The sequence below is a fragment of the Podarcis vaucheri genome (assembly GCF_965113315.1).
Source record: "Podarcis vaucheri genome assembly, chromosome: 8".
Lineage (NCBI taxonomy): Eukaryota > Metazoa > Chordata > Lepidosauria > Squamata > Lacertidae > Podarcis > Podarcis vaucheri.
This window is the reverse complement of record NC_138766.1, coordinates 78,532,279-78,549,290: the sequence shown is the minus strand read 5'-3', so window position 1 is coordinate 78,549,290 and position 17,012 is coordinate 78,532,279. Positions and strand designations below refer to the sequence as shown.

The 17,012-nt window shown below is 45.8% G+C and overlaps 1 protein-coding gene across 3 annotated transcripts in view; it reads left to right on the top strand.

Moving 5' to 3' along the window:
- SAMD12 (sterile alpha motif domain containing 12) overlaps positions 1 to 17,012 on the top strand; it is a 228,109-nt gene that overhangs the window by 62,757 nt on the left and 148,340 nt on the right. For all 3 annotated transcript variants that reach the window (XM_082235995.1, XM_082235993.1, XM_082235994.1), the window contains exon 4: positions 10,681 to 10,821. In XM_082235995.1, coding sequence (XP_082092121.1) covers positions 10,681 to 10,821 — 141 coding nt within the window. The remainder of the gene's footprint in view (positions 1 to 10,680; positions 10,822 to 17,012) is intronic.

Below are 17,012 nucleotides of genomic sequence, written 5' to 3'. Positions count from 1 at the left end.
AAAGCCCAATTAAAACAGAAGAGCAACTCCCAGTTTTAGCCCTCTCAATCTGACTTTTATATACAGTGAGGGGGGAAAGTATTTGATCCCCTGCTAAATTTGCCCGTTTGCCCTCTGACAAAGAATTGACCAGTCCATAATTTTAATGGTAGGTTTATTGTAGCTGTGAGAGACAGAATAACAACAGGAAAACCCCCAGAAACCCCTCAGACCTTGTGGGGGGCTGGACTATATTTTTTGGGGGGGAGGGGTGAACGAATTCCTATGCCCCACAAATAACCCAGAGATGCGTTTTAAATAAAAGGGCACATTCTACTCATGTAAAAACACGCTGATTCCCGGACCGTCCACGGGCCGGATTTCGAAGGCGATTGGGCCGCATCCGGCCCCCGGGCCTTAGTTTGCCTACCCATGCTCTAGTTAGTTGTTTCTAAGCAGCTTTTTCTAGTCTGGAGTAAAATAACTGCCCCACCCTAATTCCAGTGCTTACAGTAATTAGCACAGAGCAGGATCCTCACTTAACTTCACACACAGACTTGAATGAAAAAGAGCGTGGAGGAAGCTGATAATTCATGAACTGTATGTCCCCAAAGGCTGGATAAAACGGTGCTAATGAGCAATTAGTCAGTGCTAAGTGATTTTGAATATGTGTCCTTAAAAAAGACACATATTTTCTAGACCTCCTGACCAGCGACTGGTTCTGCTTAAGGACCTTAAGGACCGTACTGGGGAGGAGGTAGGAGAAGAGATGAAGGGCAGTGAGCCAAAGTTCCATCTCCCAGGTGAACTCTGCTCAGTCTGACATGCCTTCCTCTCCAAATAATCACATGCTCCTAGGTTGGTAATGAGCAGGGGGTTCTTGGAGAGGAATGGATTTGGCCCCCAGGCTGCCAATTGTTGTTTAGTCGTGTCTGACTCTCCATGACCCCATGGACCAGAGCATGCCAGGCACTCCTGTCTTCCACTGCCTCCCGCAGTTTGGTCAAACTCATGCTGGTAGCTTCGAGAAGACTGTCCAACCATCTCGTCCTCTGTCGTCCCCTTCTCCTTGTGCCCTCCATCTTTCCCAACATCAGGGCCTTTTCCAGGGAGTCTTCTCTTCTCATGAGGTGGCCAAAGTATTGGAGCCTCAGCTTCAGGATCTGTCCTTCCAGTGAGCACTCAGGGCTGATTTCCTTCAGAATGGATAGGTTTGATCTTCTTGCAGCCCATGGGACTCTCAAGAGTCTCCTCCAGCACCATAATTCAAAAGCATCAATTCTTCAGTGATCAGCCTTCTTTATGGTCCAGCTCTCACTTCCATACATCACTACTGGGAAAACCATAGCTTTGTCGGCAAGGTGATATCTCTGCTTTTTAAGATGCCAATTGTAGACTCCAATTGTAGACCTCCAGAGGATGAGATGGTTGGACAGTGTTCTCGAAGCTACTAACATGTGTTTGACCAAACTGGGAGGCAGTGGAAGACAGGAGTGCCTGGTGTGCTCTGGTCCATGGGGTCACGAAGAGTTGGACACGACTAAGTGACTAAACAACAACTATTGTAGACCACAGGGACATTCAGTTAGTTTTGGTGTTACAGTGATACCTCGGGTTACAGACGCTTCAGGTTACAGACTCCGCTAACCCAGAAATAGTACCCTGGGTTAAGAACTTTGCTTCAGGATGAGAACAGAAATCACGTGGCGGCAGCAGTAGGCCCCATTAGCTAAAGTGGTACCTCAGGTTAAGAACAGTTTCAGGTTAAGAACGGACCTCCAGAACGAATTAAGTTCTTAACCCGAGGTACCACTGTATTCCCCAAGCTCTTGGGCAGATGGGGCTCATCAACTTCGGAAGGCAGCCCATCTAGAAGAAGGAAAACACTGATTCTAAACCTCTGCTGCCTTGTGGGATATCTTCAGAAGAAGAAAAGGCTCAGGAGAAAATCAAACACAAATGGAGTCCTTAAGGACAGTTGGATGGCACCTTGTACGCCTCCTGGCAACTTCTGCAGCTATGCTGGTGCCAGACATATTGCTCTGCTTTCCTTTGGACCACATCAGTGAGGCCAACAGCAGGGTGTCTAGGCAGCCCAGATCCTCGATCCAAGGCTTGTGTCTCGGGGAGGTAACCAAATTTAACCCCGTGGTATGTGTCATAGACTCACCGGATCATAGAATTGTACAGTTGGAAGGGACCCCAAGGGTCATCTAGTCCAACCCCCTGCAATGCAGGGATCACAGCATTTTGAATCTGAAGCAAAAGCCTTGAGTCGGGTCGGAGAGTTCAGATTCTCTGGTGCTTCCTTAGAGAGCCCATGAAGCGTTTAAATCAGTGGTTTTAGATTTGTTTGATCCTGCAGATTGTTAAAAGGTACCCTTATTGCATTCCGTTAATGAGATTAGCAGATTAAGGTATTGTAAATAATTGGTTTTTATGAAAAAGATGTCACTTTTGGTGTTTCAGTTTTATTGTATGTACCAAAATAGAGTATTTCTGGCTCGGAACGCATTGGGATAAGCTACCTTCTGCATCATATTATTATTGGGGTTTTGCATATTTGTGGCTTGCCTCTCTTTTTTTCTTCCTTTCAAATTTCACAAACCATTTGGCAAGTTCACCATACACAAAAAAGCTCATTTAATTATTTTTCTAATTTCATTACCATTGACAGGCTGCCTTAAATTGTTTATACGTAATACGGGATTAACAATGTGCAATTAAGAATATCTCTGAACACCCCTAAGAATACCTAACTGCCTTAGGGTAGATTAATGTGTGTTTGTGAACAGAGACTGGGACAGGAAGCTGTTTTGTTGATGCAGAGTCGAAACTTTGCAGAAGGCTTCGTAATTACAATTGTGAAAACTTAATAAGCCGTTTATATTTTTTAATAAAATTCACAGGCTGATTGAAGTCCTATTTACCAGCTGCGGCCTGGCATCTTCCATATTTATGCAAATGAAGTATGAACAGATGAGTTAGCTTACTTACATTTAACTAGCATGTGGAAGTTTTTCTTGCTTGTTGACTCACGATAGGCCCTCAGTGTGGTTGATAGTGCTAAATGGGGATGAAGGTCCTGTCTGAGTGGCCATCAAGGAACCCCAATTTTAAGATAATGGCAGCGTGGCTTTCCAAGTCACCTGCGCTTGAGAAGGTGAAGGGAATAAATTTGATGGGATCATATGCGGTGGGGGCTGTTCCTCCGCGGAGCGGATTTCATTTCTTCTTAACCTATAGTAATGCTGCTTTTAATTTTCCATTTCTATTAGTATCAATTATTTAACCTCATGAATATTAACGGGCAACCTCAATTTAGTATTTTTAATTCTGTTTAGTAAATTAAAAAAGGAAATGCAGGACCTGTGGAGAAATTGCTTTCTGAGGTTCTGCTGCCTGACAGTGGTGCAGCCAGGTTATTTTAGATTCTGGATGCAATGGTCCACTCTCTCACACCTAGAACTGTAGAGTTGGAAGGGACCCCAAGTGTCAATCTAATCCAACCCCCTACGATGCAGGAATCCTGCCCACTGCCGTCCCCGGGTGGGCTCAGACCACCAACCTTCTGGTTAACAGCCAAACACGCTGACCCATTGCTCCTCCGGTGTCTTATCTGTATAATGGGACGCGGGTGGCGCTGTGGTCTAAATCACTGAGCCTCTTGCGCTTGCCGATCAGAAGGTCGGCAGTTCAAATTCCCACGACAGGGTGAGCTCCTGTTGCTCTGTCCCAGCTCCTGCCAACCTAGCAGTTCGAAAGCACGTCAAAGTGCAAGTAGATAAATAGGTACCGCTGTGTCAGAAAGATAAACAGCATTTCCATGTGTTTTGGTTTCCGTCATACCAGAAGCAGTCTAGTCATGCTGGCCACATGACCCGGAAAGCTGTCTGTGGGCAAACACCGGCTTTCTCGGCCTGAAAGCGAGATGAGCGCCGCGACCCCATAGTCGCCTTTGACTGGACTTCACTCTCCAGGGGTCCTTTACCTTTACCTTTTTACCTATCTGTAAAACAGAAGTGTAGAATCATATTCTTTAGATGACAGTGGGCATTTCTATACAGATTTCAAAATGTAGTCCTCCAGCCCTGTTTGGGAGCCCTCGTGGTCATTCTGCCATGTGGGACCCTGGGCATTTGTCCTGCTGGCCACACCGCTTCTTGAACATTAAATTCTGCAAACAAGAGTGAGAATTCCAGCTGATGGAAGCGCTTCAATCCCAGTAACAAAGCGTCATGGTAACAAGTGCGGTTAGGCAGGTATGTGAATTCAGCAGTGGGGGGAAAGGGGCCATTTCAGACTACGCTGCCTTCTTCTGATGCAAACAACCCCAAACTCCAAAGCAAATTGCCGCAATAAGCAACAATAACTCGTGCATGAGTGGTAAGGCAGCAGCGGTGTGTGGGGACTATCCAGAATGTCACATACACAACTGTGTGCTTGCTGACACCTTTGTGTTCTTGGTGGAACGAGCTCCTGGAACAAGTTTGTTCCCTTGAGGCTAAGTTAGCTGTTGCGGAGAACCTGAGAGAGTCGGACACATTTGGGGATGCAATAATTGTGTCCCACTCTCAGCCTAACAGCTTTTCCACTGTCAATGTTACTGAGAGTCTTGAGGAAGGAGGTCGTCACTCTGAGGAAGATGGAAAGCATCCATTAGAAGAAACCCGTTCCTCGGGGAACAAACAAATGCCCTTTTGGGTTGAGGATACTCCTCTGTAGGATAGAAGCTTCCTTGTAGTGGATAATTTGATCATTAGGGACATAGATACCTGGCTTTGTAATGAGGGTGCAGACCACCAGGTGACTTGACTGCCTGGTGCAAAGATAGTCGTGCGTCATCTAGCTAGACTGGTAGATGGTGCTGAGGAGTGGCGCATTTTAGCACCAGTGACACGAGGAAATAACGTCGTGCGGTCTTGGAAGCAAAATGTAGGTTGCTAAGTAGGATGTTGAAAGCCAGGAGTTTCAATGTACCATTCTCTGAAAAGCTGCCCATTTCATTCACAGCACTTTGCAAGACAGGCAGGATTCGTGATAAACGCAGAGGCACATTTTGGGACAGGTTAGCTCTGTACAAAAAGGCATTGGCTTCACTTGAACCAGGATAGAACCAGAGTATTGAGATTTATTATTATTTTTTTACAAAATGGTGCCAGAGTCACATGAAAGCTAATTTCAGGGGGAAACTGAGGAGCATCTGGTTCGGGATAAAAGCATCCCTAAGCGATGATAGCTAAAATGGGATGGAGCAGAAAATAGCAATGCAAAAAGGCCAAAGTGTTGTACCGAAGTAATAATTTTAAGAAATCCACAGAGTGTTGTACCGTAAAACACACATGCCAGAGACATTTGGAGAGATCTTATTTAGGCATCTGTAGGCCAGTGCTGGGTAAGGGACGCGGGTGGCGCTGTGGGTAAAACCTCAGCGCCTAGGACTTGCCGATCATCAGATCGGCGGTTCGAATCCCCGCGGCGGGGTGCGCTCCCGTTGCTCGGTCCCAGCGCCTGCCAACCTCGCAGTTCGAAAGCACCCCCGGGTGCAAGTAGATAAATAGGGACCGCTTTATAGCAGGAAGGTAAATGGCATTTCCGTGTGCTGTGCTGGTGCTGGCTCGCCAGAGCAGCTTCGTCACGCTGGCCACGTGACCCAGAAGTGTCTGCGGACAGCACTGGCCTCTTAAGTGAGATGGGCGCACAACCCTAGAGTCGGACACGACTGGCCCGTACGGGCAGGGGTACCTTTACCTTTACCTTAGGCCAGTGCTGGAGGTCTCCAAGTCAAGATGGGCAAGCTGGAGTACTTGGCCTTTGAAGAGAGCATAAATCTAATGGAAAATTAGAAATTAGAAAATTAGGAACCTAGTGGAATGGAGAGAACCAGTGGGGGCACTGTTATCTCTGGGTGCAAATTCGAGAGGAAGGACAGGGAAATTCCAGGAAAGTACAACACAGCAACATTTGAGGAGACTGGTTAAAAGGAACTTGATAGGGGAAATGAAGATGGTCAGGTGTCTCTAGAAAGTTTGGCTAACAATCAAAGCTCAGTTAGAAATGTACCACCAGGGCCAAGAGGGTGCCAACATGGCTAATGGGCAGAGCGGAAGACTTGAGCAAGTGAGACAAACTTGATATGGCAGGCAGAGGCAAAACAGAACCAACCAACTTCAGAACAAACAGCAGTGAAAATCAATGAGTGAAAGTGGACTTGTTAGCCAATGTGACTTGAATAAAAATCCTTTCCCAAGGTACACTGGAAATTGATAGGCTGGGTGTGATGGGAGTTGGGGTCCGATATCTCTGGAGAGCGCCAGGTTGGCAAATACTGCCCCAGGCCTTAGATGCTATAATTGCCACTTCATTTGAGGGTTGTGTTAAAACAGCCCCTTCCCATATATACCAGAGATACCTAGCAATCTGGACCAGATAACATCAGATGCTTTTCTCTTGGGGGGTGGGGTGGGGCGTGGCTCTTTTGGAGCGACTCAGCAATCTGTTGCACCTTCCTCATGCAACCGCGTAGGTCACAGAGGAGCAGGGTGGTGTTGATTGCCCATTCCTCCAGGTTATAGATATTTCTGTGATTTAGGATGATGATGAGGAGGAGGAGGATATATTTATGCCCCACCCATCTGGCTGGGTTTCCCCAACTACTCTGGTCAGCTTCCAACAAAAGATTAAAACAGGGCTGCCTTCAGATGTCTTCTAAATGTCAGGATCACAGTAATTGAAAATTACAGAAGCTTTGCTACGATACGAGTTTGGACGATAGATTTTTTAATGAAAACAGGACTGCTGGAACCTGTAGCCTTCTACATGTACTAGAGTAGAACTCCCTGTCATTCCACATGCTGGCTAGCATTGATGGAGAGTTCATTCATTCATTCATTGAATTTATATACTGCCCTATACCAGGACGTCTCAGGTTGAGTTGAGACCCAACAATACTGGGAGGCATGCAAGTTCCTAGATCAGCCTTTCTCAACCTTGGGTCCCCAGGTGTTTTTGGCCTACAACTCCCATCATCCCTGACCACTGGTCCTGTGAGCTAGGGATCATGGGAGTTGTAGGCCAAAAACATCTGGGGACCCAAGGTTGAGAACCACTGTCTTAGATGCTTCCTCTACTTCCCCTTCACTGGAGGTTTTTAAGCAGAGGTTGGGTGGCCACCTGTTGTGGATGCTTTAGTTGAGATTTTTTTCATTGCACATTGCAGGGGGTTGGAAATAATAATAATAATAATAATAATAATAATAATAATAATAATAATAATAATAATAATTAATACCCTGGCCTCCCCAGCCAAGACCGGGCTCAGGGTGGCTGACACCCGATATAAAAACAAATTGATTGAAATACAACTTAAAAACAAGATTAAAATACAACATTAAAACATTAAAATACAGCCTCATTTCAATGGATACTCAAATCAAAACTTTTTGGGGTAAAGTCTTCACCAAGGCTAACTATCCAGACTGGTCCTACATGGGACAGAAAAAAGCCAGGGAAGTCCCCAAATAGGAGTTCCATCCCAGGAAGAGAAAGGAAAAAAGAAGAGGGGGAGGGAATCAAATTGATTCCAAGCCAAAGGCCAGGTGGAACAACTCTGTCTTACAGGCCCTGCGGAAAGAAATCAGATCCTGCAGGGCCCTGGTCTCATGAGACAGAGCATTCCACCAGGCTGGAGCCAGTGTTGAGAAGGCCCTGCTCTGGTTGAGGCTAATCTGACTTCCTTAGGGCCCGGGACCACTAGGGTGTTGCTATTTATGGACCTTAAGGTCCTCCGTGCGGCATACCGGGAGAGGCGGTCCCGTAGGTACGAGGGTCCTAGTCCCTTCCAACTCTACAATTCTATGATCCCATGAGATAAATGGGATTATCTGTAGCATTGCTGTCTAGCTTTCTACGTAACATCACATTAACATGGACAGTGTATCCAGCTGCTGCCAGATACAATCTAATATGCTGACAGCTCCACTCCAGCCATTTCAAACAGACGAGGTTTTGCAGGCTCTTTATTTGACGAGCATCCCATAAATGCACCAGCGCTGTTCAATCAAGCTGTGTGTGAAACTTGAAGGAAGGATCGGCCAGGAAAGGGGAAGGCTGGGGGAAGAGTATAGAAAAGCCCTTAAGAATGATCCTTAACACATTACATACCAGATTATGTTATATTGCATTGTTTATTTCATTTACAAATTGCTTTCCTGCGAGGCATCTCGAAGATATTTACGTAATAACACATATAAAACAATTACATGAGTTTCATGTACAGGCAGTGACCGATTTATGTGTGTCCAATGGATGCTTGACTGCGCATGTGCGCATCACAGCAACCTGGAAGTGGCCGGAAAAGGGGATGGATCAGGGCAGAGTGGGCTTATGTGGGCTTTGTTGACATGCCGGGGGGGGGGGTCAGGAGCGTAAGCCCCGCACAAATCGGTCGTCACCTGTATAAAAACAGTTAAAAACAATGGTGCCCTATTAAGAAAAGACCATTTTAAAAAACTATGAATATAAAAACAGTTTTAAACAGCAAAACATGCATAAAATCAATTCGGATCCAGGACTGGGATAAAGCTTTTCGAAGGCTTGTTGAGACACAAATAGCATATGTGTGTGGATGTATTTAGGGAAGAGTTAGAGAGCATCCGGGAAATAACGTTTGTATATCTGCACAGAGCAAGTAATGCAGATTTATGGGTCTGCTTGCTAAAGTTTTAGATTTGTGCTTAATTTGCTTTGCGGGTCTGCTCCGTCCTTCCTGAGAGCACTAAAAACGGTTGTCTCCCGTTCGGCAGTGCATTTGCAAAACAGCCTAATATGATTTGTGCCTGAATTTATACTTCAGTTGGGAATTCAAGTTCTGACTATTTCCTCGTATTAAAATCCTCAGGTCCTCCTGAATAGGTTCATCTGAAAAACAGGACTGTCTTAACAGTCTTTTATACCCAAGACTTGTAAAGGATCGATACATTTCCCATCAGAACAGTAAATTACTTACTGAACCGCTTCCAGTAATCATGATGTACAATTTCATGTTAACTCTTCCCCTTCTCCACCCAGAATTTTCTTGACAGTGTCAGATGGCTTCCCTGCAACCTTGCCCACCCCCCGCAAAAGAATAATGGGTTTAAAATGAATAGTTAGCCCATTACATGCTTGGGTAGGGTTTAGCATTGCATTCATCATTATGGTGGAGCCACAGCTCCAAGGATGTAACTATCTAATGCCGGAATGAGGATGTTGTTAAGACGACAGCACTCACCATCGCTGTACTGGCTGGGGCTTATACAAACTGAAGTCCAACAACCACAAACTTGGCAGTCATTTATACCCAAGGCTTGTAAAGGACTAATACATTTTCCATCAGGTCAGTAAATTGCTTAAGCTTGTGGGCCACAAGCTTAACATGAGTCAACAGGGCGATGCAGCAGCAAAAGAAAAAGCAAATGCTGTTCCAGACTGCATCAACAGAAGTATAACGTCCAGGTCAAGAGAAGTAATAGTACTTCTCTGTTCTGCTTTGGTGAAACCACACCTGAAGTACTGTGTCCAGTTCTGGGCAGCACAATTTAAGAAGGATATTAGCAAGCTGGAGAAGAAGAAGAAGAGTTTGGATTTGATATCCCTCTTTATCACTACCCTGAGGAGTCTCAGACTGTAGTCAGAAATGTAAACTACTTGTTCCATTGTCCTTCCGTGGCTTTTCTGTTGCTTTGAGTTGCAAACCACCTTGAGGGGTAAACCCTTGGTCAAAAGGAAAGGCAACAAAGGAAGTACATAAATAAAGCTGCCTTTCTACCAGGTCATCCTCTTGGGCCCCTGTAGACAACCTGTTTGTTGGGCAGGGCTGGGGGGCTTTTAGCCCATGTGATGGGCTACTGGGCCTCTCTGCTTGGCCCACCAGGCCATTTTGGAGAAGCCATACCTACCCATCCTACACTTGGTGCCATAGCTGAGGTGGGTGGGGGCCAGATCCAAATGTGATGGGGGCCATCCCCAATTGTCTCTTGTCTGCCTTTCCTCTCTGTGTCTCTCCTTCTCCCTTCACCTCCCTTTCTGGTGCCCCCTTCTCTGGGGACGGGGTATAGGTCACTCTTGCCTGAAATATGACCCTATCCACTTGCACTATCCCTCCTGCCTCTCCCTCACTCGATCCATTTCCGCCTTCCCCGGCCCCACTTTTACCCCCTCACTCTCCCCCTCTGGACTCCCTCCTACCGCAAGAAATTGGGCTTCAGGTCACAGGTTCCTCTCCCTTCCTTTAGCTGGAGAGGCCAGGGAACCTGAGACCTTCTGCATTCAAAGCATGTACTCCTCCACCCTTAAACTGCGGTCTTTTCCCTGTGGCTCCCCTTTTACTTCCATAGGCTAGCAAGTCTTCTACCAGTGTATGCATTGGATTTAAGGCAAGCTTTTCCCCACCCCCACCCCATTTCTGGTGACTGTACTAGTCCGGCTCTGAACCTGGATCTCCGGAGTGGAAGCTAATTAACTTGCTGAGCCAACACGCACCTTTTTTTTTCACCCCAGCGCCTGCCCTGTTGTGAATCAGATTGTTTCACAGGGGAGGGATATTAGCAAGGCAGGCGGGTTTTATCTGCTAGAATAAGGACATTTACAGCATGTAGAAATTTTATTCATTAAATGGAAATCCTTGGGTAATCTCTCTCTCTCTTCTTTTTTTGGATACAGGCCGTGCGCTGCTCAGGCTGACAGACAAAAAGCTGGAGCGGATGGGGATTGCCCAGGAGAGCTTGCGGCAGCACATCCTGCAGCAGGTCCTCCAGCTCAAGGTGCGCGAGGAAGTCCGAAACCTCCAGCTGCTCACGCAAGGTAGGAAACGCAAAGGACCGCAGGAGGGAAACGCTTGCATGAGAGCATACTTGAGATTGCTTTGATGTTCTCCTGCACGAACTGTTGCGCGGAGAGGCGTCATGGGGCCAGGGCGGCCACCGAGAGGTAAACAAGAATAGATCAACATGCATATTAGGAGTTGCCTGTCCGTTAGGATAAGAGCAATTCCTTTCTTCCCGTTTTCAAAGCACGACCCACGCACATTGTCCATCAGCGTGCTAGTGGCTGTGTTGCTAATCCCGCCACCAATGTCTGAAAGCACATTGGCCTCACTGGGAGGGTACACCTGCTTATGTTCATCAATATCACTTGTTTTCCCCACCTGATTTCTGTAGCGTTGGCTGCCACTGGCAGAACCCAGGAAATGTACCATGCGATGATGGTTTCAGCAACAGTGCTGTGTTAAGTGTGATACTGAGTTCTGTCCTCTTTTCCCGTGATATGTCTGACTATTCTGGGTCTTTGTGTGAGTAAGAGAGGAAGGAGAACTCGGGGTCTGCTGTTTCTAATGGCTGTTTGGAGTGAAGTGTAGCAGCTTAGACTAATGCAATGCACTCTACGTGGGGCTACCTTTGAAGTTGACCCAGAAACTACAACTAATCCAGAATGCGACAGCTAGACTGGTGACTGGGAGTGGCCGCCAGGACCATATAACACCGGTAATGAAAGACCTACATTGGCTCCCAGTACGTTTCCAAGCACAATTCAAAGTGTTGGTGCTGACCTTTAAAGCCCTAAACGGCCTCGGCCCTCTATACCTGAAGGAACGTCTCCACCCCCATTGTTCAGCCCAGACACTAAGGTCCAGCTCCGAGGGCCTTCTGGCGGTTCCCTCACTGCGAGAAGTGAGGTTACAGGGAACCAAGCAGAGGGCCATCTCGGTAGTGGTGCCTGCCCTGTGGAATGCCCTCCCATCAGATGTCAAGGAAATAAATAACTCTCTGACTTTTAGAAGAAATCTGAAGGCAGCCCTGTTATGGAAGTTTTTAATATCGTGCTTTTAATACAGTGATACCTCGAGTTACAAACGCCTCAGGTTTCAAACGCTTCAGGTTACAAACTCCGCTAACCTGGAAGAGTTACCTTGAGTTGAGAACTCTGCCCCAGGATGGGAACGGAAATCGTGTGCCCACATTGCAGGGGCAGCAAGATGCCCCATTAGCGAAAGCACGTCTCTAGTTAAGAACAGTTTCGGGTTAAGAACGGACCTCCAGAATGAATTAAGTTCGTAACTAGAGGTACCACTGTATTCTGTTGGGAGCCGCCCAGAGTGGCTGGGGAAACCGAGGCAGATGGGCAGGGCATAAATAATACATCATCACCATCATCATCTGATCCCACCGTAAATTATTCTACACTACCTGAGGCTCGCCAAACATGTCACATAGAAAATGCTCCTAGCTGTATGGTGAGGAGGTGTCTGACTAGTAAATTATCTCCAGTCACAGGGCTGAAGGAACTTGGGAGTTTGTGCCCATGTAGCATCTCGGTACCACAGCTGCTGGTAAAGACAGAAGCATGCACTTTGGACACTGAACATGTTGCCTGACATTTCTGGTTCCCTTTTTCAGTGAGAATTATTCAGGCAACTGGGACCTAAAGCATACTATGTACCGGCTAGAGATATAATCAGGTTCTGCCATTTTTGAATGGCTATTACGTATCGTTACCAGCAGGTTTAAAAAAGAAATGTCTGTGGAACACGTGCCATTTGTAGTCCATTATTTTCAACTTGCAGTTTTTCAAATGGGGAAGCGACGACAGCTGCTATAGGAGGCACAAACGCTGCCATATGTCTCCCAGTCTCTCTCCTCCTGCGTCTCAATTGGACTAAGACTTTACACCTCTTCCTACTTGCTGGAACATATTGGCTTTGTATACCCATGTTGTCTCGACTGCTGACTTTGCCCATTCTCGAGAGGGTTCCCCTTTCTGCCTGGAAGACAGCAGAATTCACATTGCAGTGCCTCAAAACGCCTGGGTTTTGTTTGGAACTCTCATGCAGGATGCAAATTAGATTCAGGCTGCATTTAAAGGCAAATCTCAGATTTGCACTTTTCGAACCAAAACACAGCCATCCTTTGAAATTCACACTTCTCCAAATTTCACCATGCAGTTCTCTCACCAAATGCATACGTTAGGGGGAAGTGTGCATGAAAACCAATACAGTGGTACCTCGGGTTACATACGCTTCAGGTTACAGACGCTTCAGGTTACAGACTCCACTAACCCAGAAATAGTACCTCGCGTTAAGAACTTTGCTTCAGGATGAGAACAGAAATTGCGCGGCAGTGGCGTAACAGCAGCGGGAGGCCCCATTAGCTAAAGTGGTGCTTCAGGTTAAGAACAGTTTCAGGTTAAGACCGGACCACCAGAACGAGTTAAGTGCGTAACCAGAGGGACCACTGTATCTTAGTTAAAATGACACATTCCAAATTTCAGTCCATATATGCCATACCAGGTTAAGCAAAACATACGTAACAAGTAACAGTTTCATAGTCATTCATAGCTTTCCAGACTCTAGGGTAAAGCTACCCTATAACATAACATATATGAGATCATCTTCTCCTTCTGTTGTTGTTGTTGTTGTTGTCTGCAAGGCCAATCTTAGGTATATTTTGCCAGGCAGTACACCCTCTCTTTTTCCTATCAACAACCAAGGATGAAGTGGCAGGTTGTGGGCGGAAGGAGGGAGCATTTTAATGGAGAAAAGAAGAAAAACGGACCTTAAATGGTTGGTGGATTCATTGATGGAAACTCACTCTGACAAATTATGAGAATCCCTTTCAGGTAGCTGGCCCTCGGGGATCTAATTCTTAATGTAAGCCTGCTCAGAGAAGTTAATGCTATGCCAGCCAAGGCTATGAATCGCTCACAAGACTTAGATTGGGGTCAGTAGTTCACGGTAGTGCTGCCAATAGTTCTGGATATAACCCTGGGGGTGAGCACCCCAGAGGATTGCTTGACTAAGAGGTATGGTAGGCCTGTCAGGGGGAGGCCCCTCCAGTGCTCTTACTCTTAACTGTCCAAGTCAATTTAATTTGTGGTGTCGCTCCTCTGAAGTTGGTCGCTGAAAGACATCCATGTGTCATTCCAAAGGGATTCGAGGTGTCGCTCTTAAACACTCAAGCTTGTTGCATTCCATTCTCTGGATGGTATACAGGAAACCTTTGTGTGTGTGGCGGGGGAGAAAGCAACCATATTCTGTATTATTATTATTTTAAAAACTATGTTTTACTGCGCACACACAAATATTTTGCAGAACATAGTATCCCGTTTGTAGATTGGATGACTATATTTGGCAGCCTGTTGAAGCAATATCAAGAGCAGCTCGCACAGTTAGGAGGCTGCCATTGCAAACTGCAATTAATCCAGAATGCGGCAGCTAGACTGGTGACTGGGAGTGGCCGCCGGGACCACATAACACCGGTCCTGAGAGATCTGCATTGGCTCCCAGTACGTTTCCGAGCACAATTCAAAGTGTTGGTGCTGACCAGGGATCCAGGAAGAGGGCCATCTCGGTAGTGGTGCCCGCCCTGTGGAACGCCCTCCCTTCAGATGTGAAGGAAATAAGTAGCTATCTTATCTTTAAAAGACATCTGAAGGCAGCCCTGTTTTGGGAAGTTTTAAATATTTAATGCTGTATTGTTTTTAACATTTGATTGGAAGCCGCCCAGGAGGAAACTCAGCCAGATGGGCGGGGTATAAATAATAAATTTTTATTAGTTGTTGTTGTTGTTGTTGTTGTTGTTGTTATTATTATTATTATTATTATTATTATTATTATTATTATTATTATTAAAATATTCCTACCCTTTTGTCAGACAAAATCTTCCTGGTGACCCCTAGATGTTTTGAACCACAGCTCCCATTTGCCCCAACAAGTATGGCCAATGGTGAGGGATGGTGGAAGTTGTAAGTCCCAGTTTTGGGAGGGGGGATCCACATCAGGATGTACCTAACAGCACTCCTGGAGGTAACCCACATCCCTTCATTTGCTAATTCTCATTCTGGCCTTACTGATTGCTGCCGTTGGGTCTTCTTCTTTCTGCCCACAAAAAGCCCTAAGCCACATTGGGATTTTGTTCTGTTAGTTTTGCGTGAATTACCATATTTTTCGCTCTATAAGACGCACCAGACCACAAGACGCACCTAGTTTTTTGGGGGGAAAACAAGAAAAAAAATATTCTGAATCTCAGAAGCCAGAATAACAAGAGGGATCGCTGTGCAGTGAAAGCAGCAATCCCTCTTGCTGTTCTGGCTTCTGCAATAGCAATGCAGCCTGCATTCGCTCCATAAGATGCACACACATTTCCCTTACTTTTTAGGAGAGAAAAAGTGAGTCTTATAGAGCAAAAAATACGGTAATTCCTGTAAGCAAAGGTTCTATGTGGGGCTACCTTTGAAGGTGACCCGGAAACTACAACTAATCCAGAACGCGGCAGCTAGACTGGAGACTGGGAGCGGCTGCCGAGACCACATAACACCGGTCTTGAAAGACCTACATTGGCTCCCAGTACGTTTCTGAGCACAATTCAAAGTGTTGGTCCTGACCTTTAAAGCCCTAAATGGCCTCAGTCCAGTATACCTGAAGGAGCGTCTCCACCCGCATCATTCTAAAAAGACACTAAGGTCCAGCGCCGAGGGCCTTTTGGCGGTTCCCTCACTGTGAGAAGTGAGGTTACAGGGAACCAGGCAGAGGGCCTTTTCAGTAGTGGCACCCGTCCTGTGGAACGCTCTCCCACCAGATGTCAAAGAAAACAACAACTACCAGACTTTTAGAAGACATCTGAAGGCAGCCCTGTTTAGGGAAGCTTTTAATGTTTGATACATTACTGTATTTTAATATTTTGTTGGAAGCCACCCAGAGTAGCTGGGGAAGCCCAGCCAGATGGGCGGGGTATAAATAAATTATTATTATTATTATTATTATTATTATTATTATTATTATTATTATTATTATTATTATTATATTCCATTACTAGGCCAGATTTCCTCAGGATAAATTAATTCTAGTTCCCAACCTCCAGCTCCTTTCCTCCTCGCCACACTTGGAAGGGCGCAGGCCTGACCTGACTGCCTCACCTCTCTGAGCTTGTCTGCAAGAAATTCTGAGAGTTTGTTGAACTATTTCGAGAAAAAGATCTGCAGATTTGTCTCTCTGGAAGAGCTGTTGGAGGAGGGGGGCGGCGGGTGGTGATGGAGGAATCATTATCATACTTCCCTAATCCTGATTCATAGGAGAAAGAAGCCTGTTTTGTGCATCGCCCCAAAGATCACATGAAACTATTTTTGGATATTCATTGCTAGCGGAGCTCTGGGCTAGATTGGCTGGTGTGTCCCTTTGCTCAGGCACATCAGCTTCATGTGTGGGCTGGTGTGCGTTGCTGAAACAGAGCTCGCCTTGTTGTGGGGTCTGTTGCTGTTGCTCAGAGCCGGGGAATATTTGGGTTGCGTATTTTTCATGCATTCCTTCCTTGTATCCTCTTAAGGCGGCTTTGAGTGGCGCTTGCTGTGTTGAGTTTATTCGCTTGATAATGCAATTGCCAAGACGAAACGAAAGGCAGGCGCCATTAGGTTGCATTAACAGAACATTTGGTAAGTTCCATCAGAAGCTAAGCAGTTTAAAGAGCTTTAAAGCATTGCTAAATCCTGCCTGCAGCTTCATTGTAAGTAATGTTTGTGTATTAGAAAGGCAGGGCAAAACAGCGATAATAACTATGAAAATATTAATAATAATTAATATGCAAGTGATGAATAGTTTAATAGTTGGCTAAAGACATCAACGAACAGCTTTAGATTTCCTCTCTATTTTGTCATCCTTGCTCTTGTAGCCGCTATATGTCAAGCTAGCTTAATTCATTATATGTATTATTACAAAAGTTGGGTGCCACCCACACTCTTTGCCAAGTGGTAGCAAAATTCCAGGGCATTTACCCCAGGTCTGTGCTGCTTTGGAGAATCAAGATGCTATGGAGACTGCCATAGCTTTAAGAACTATGATTTATTCGCATACTTCCATCTGAATTAAGATGGAGGGAGTCTAGATCTTACAGACTGGTTGTCTCAAGAGGAACTTGTTCCCCACAGTAGTGGAGCACTCAAGTCAAAGGCATCCCTTTGTCGTTTCTTTTCTCCCTTCTTCTTCCCATCATACCTTGCTTTTAAAA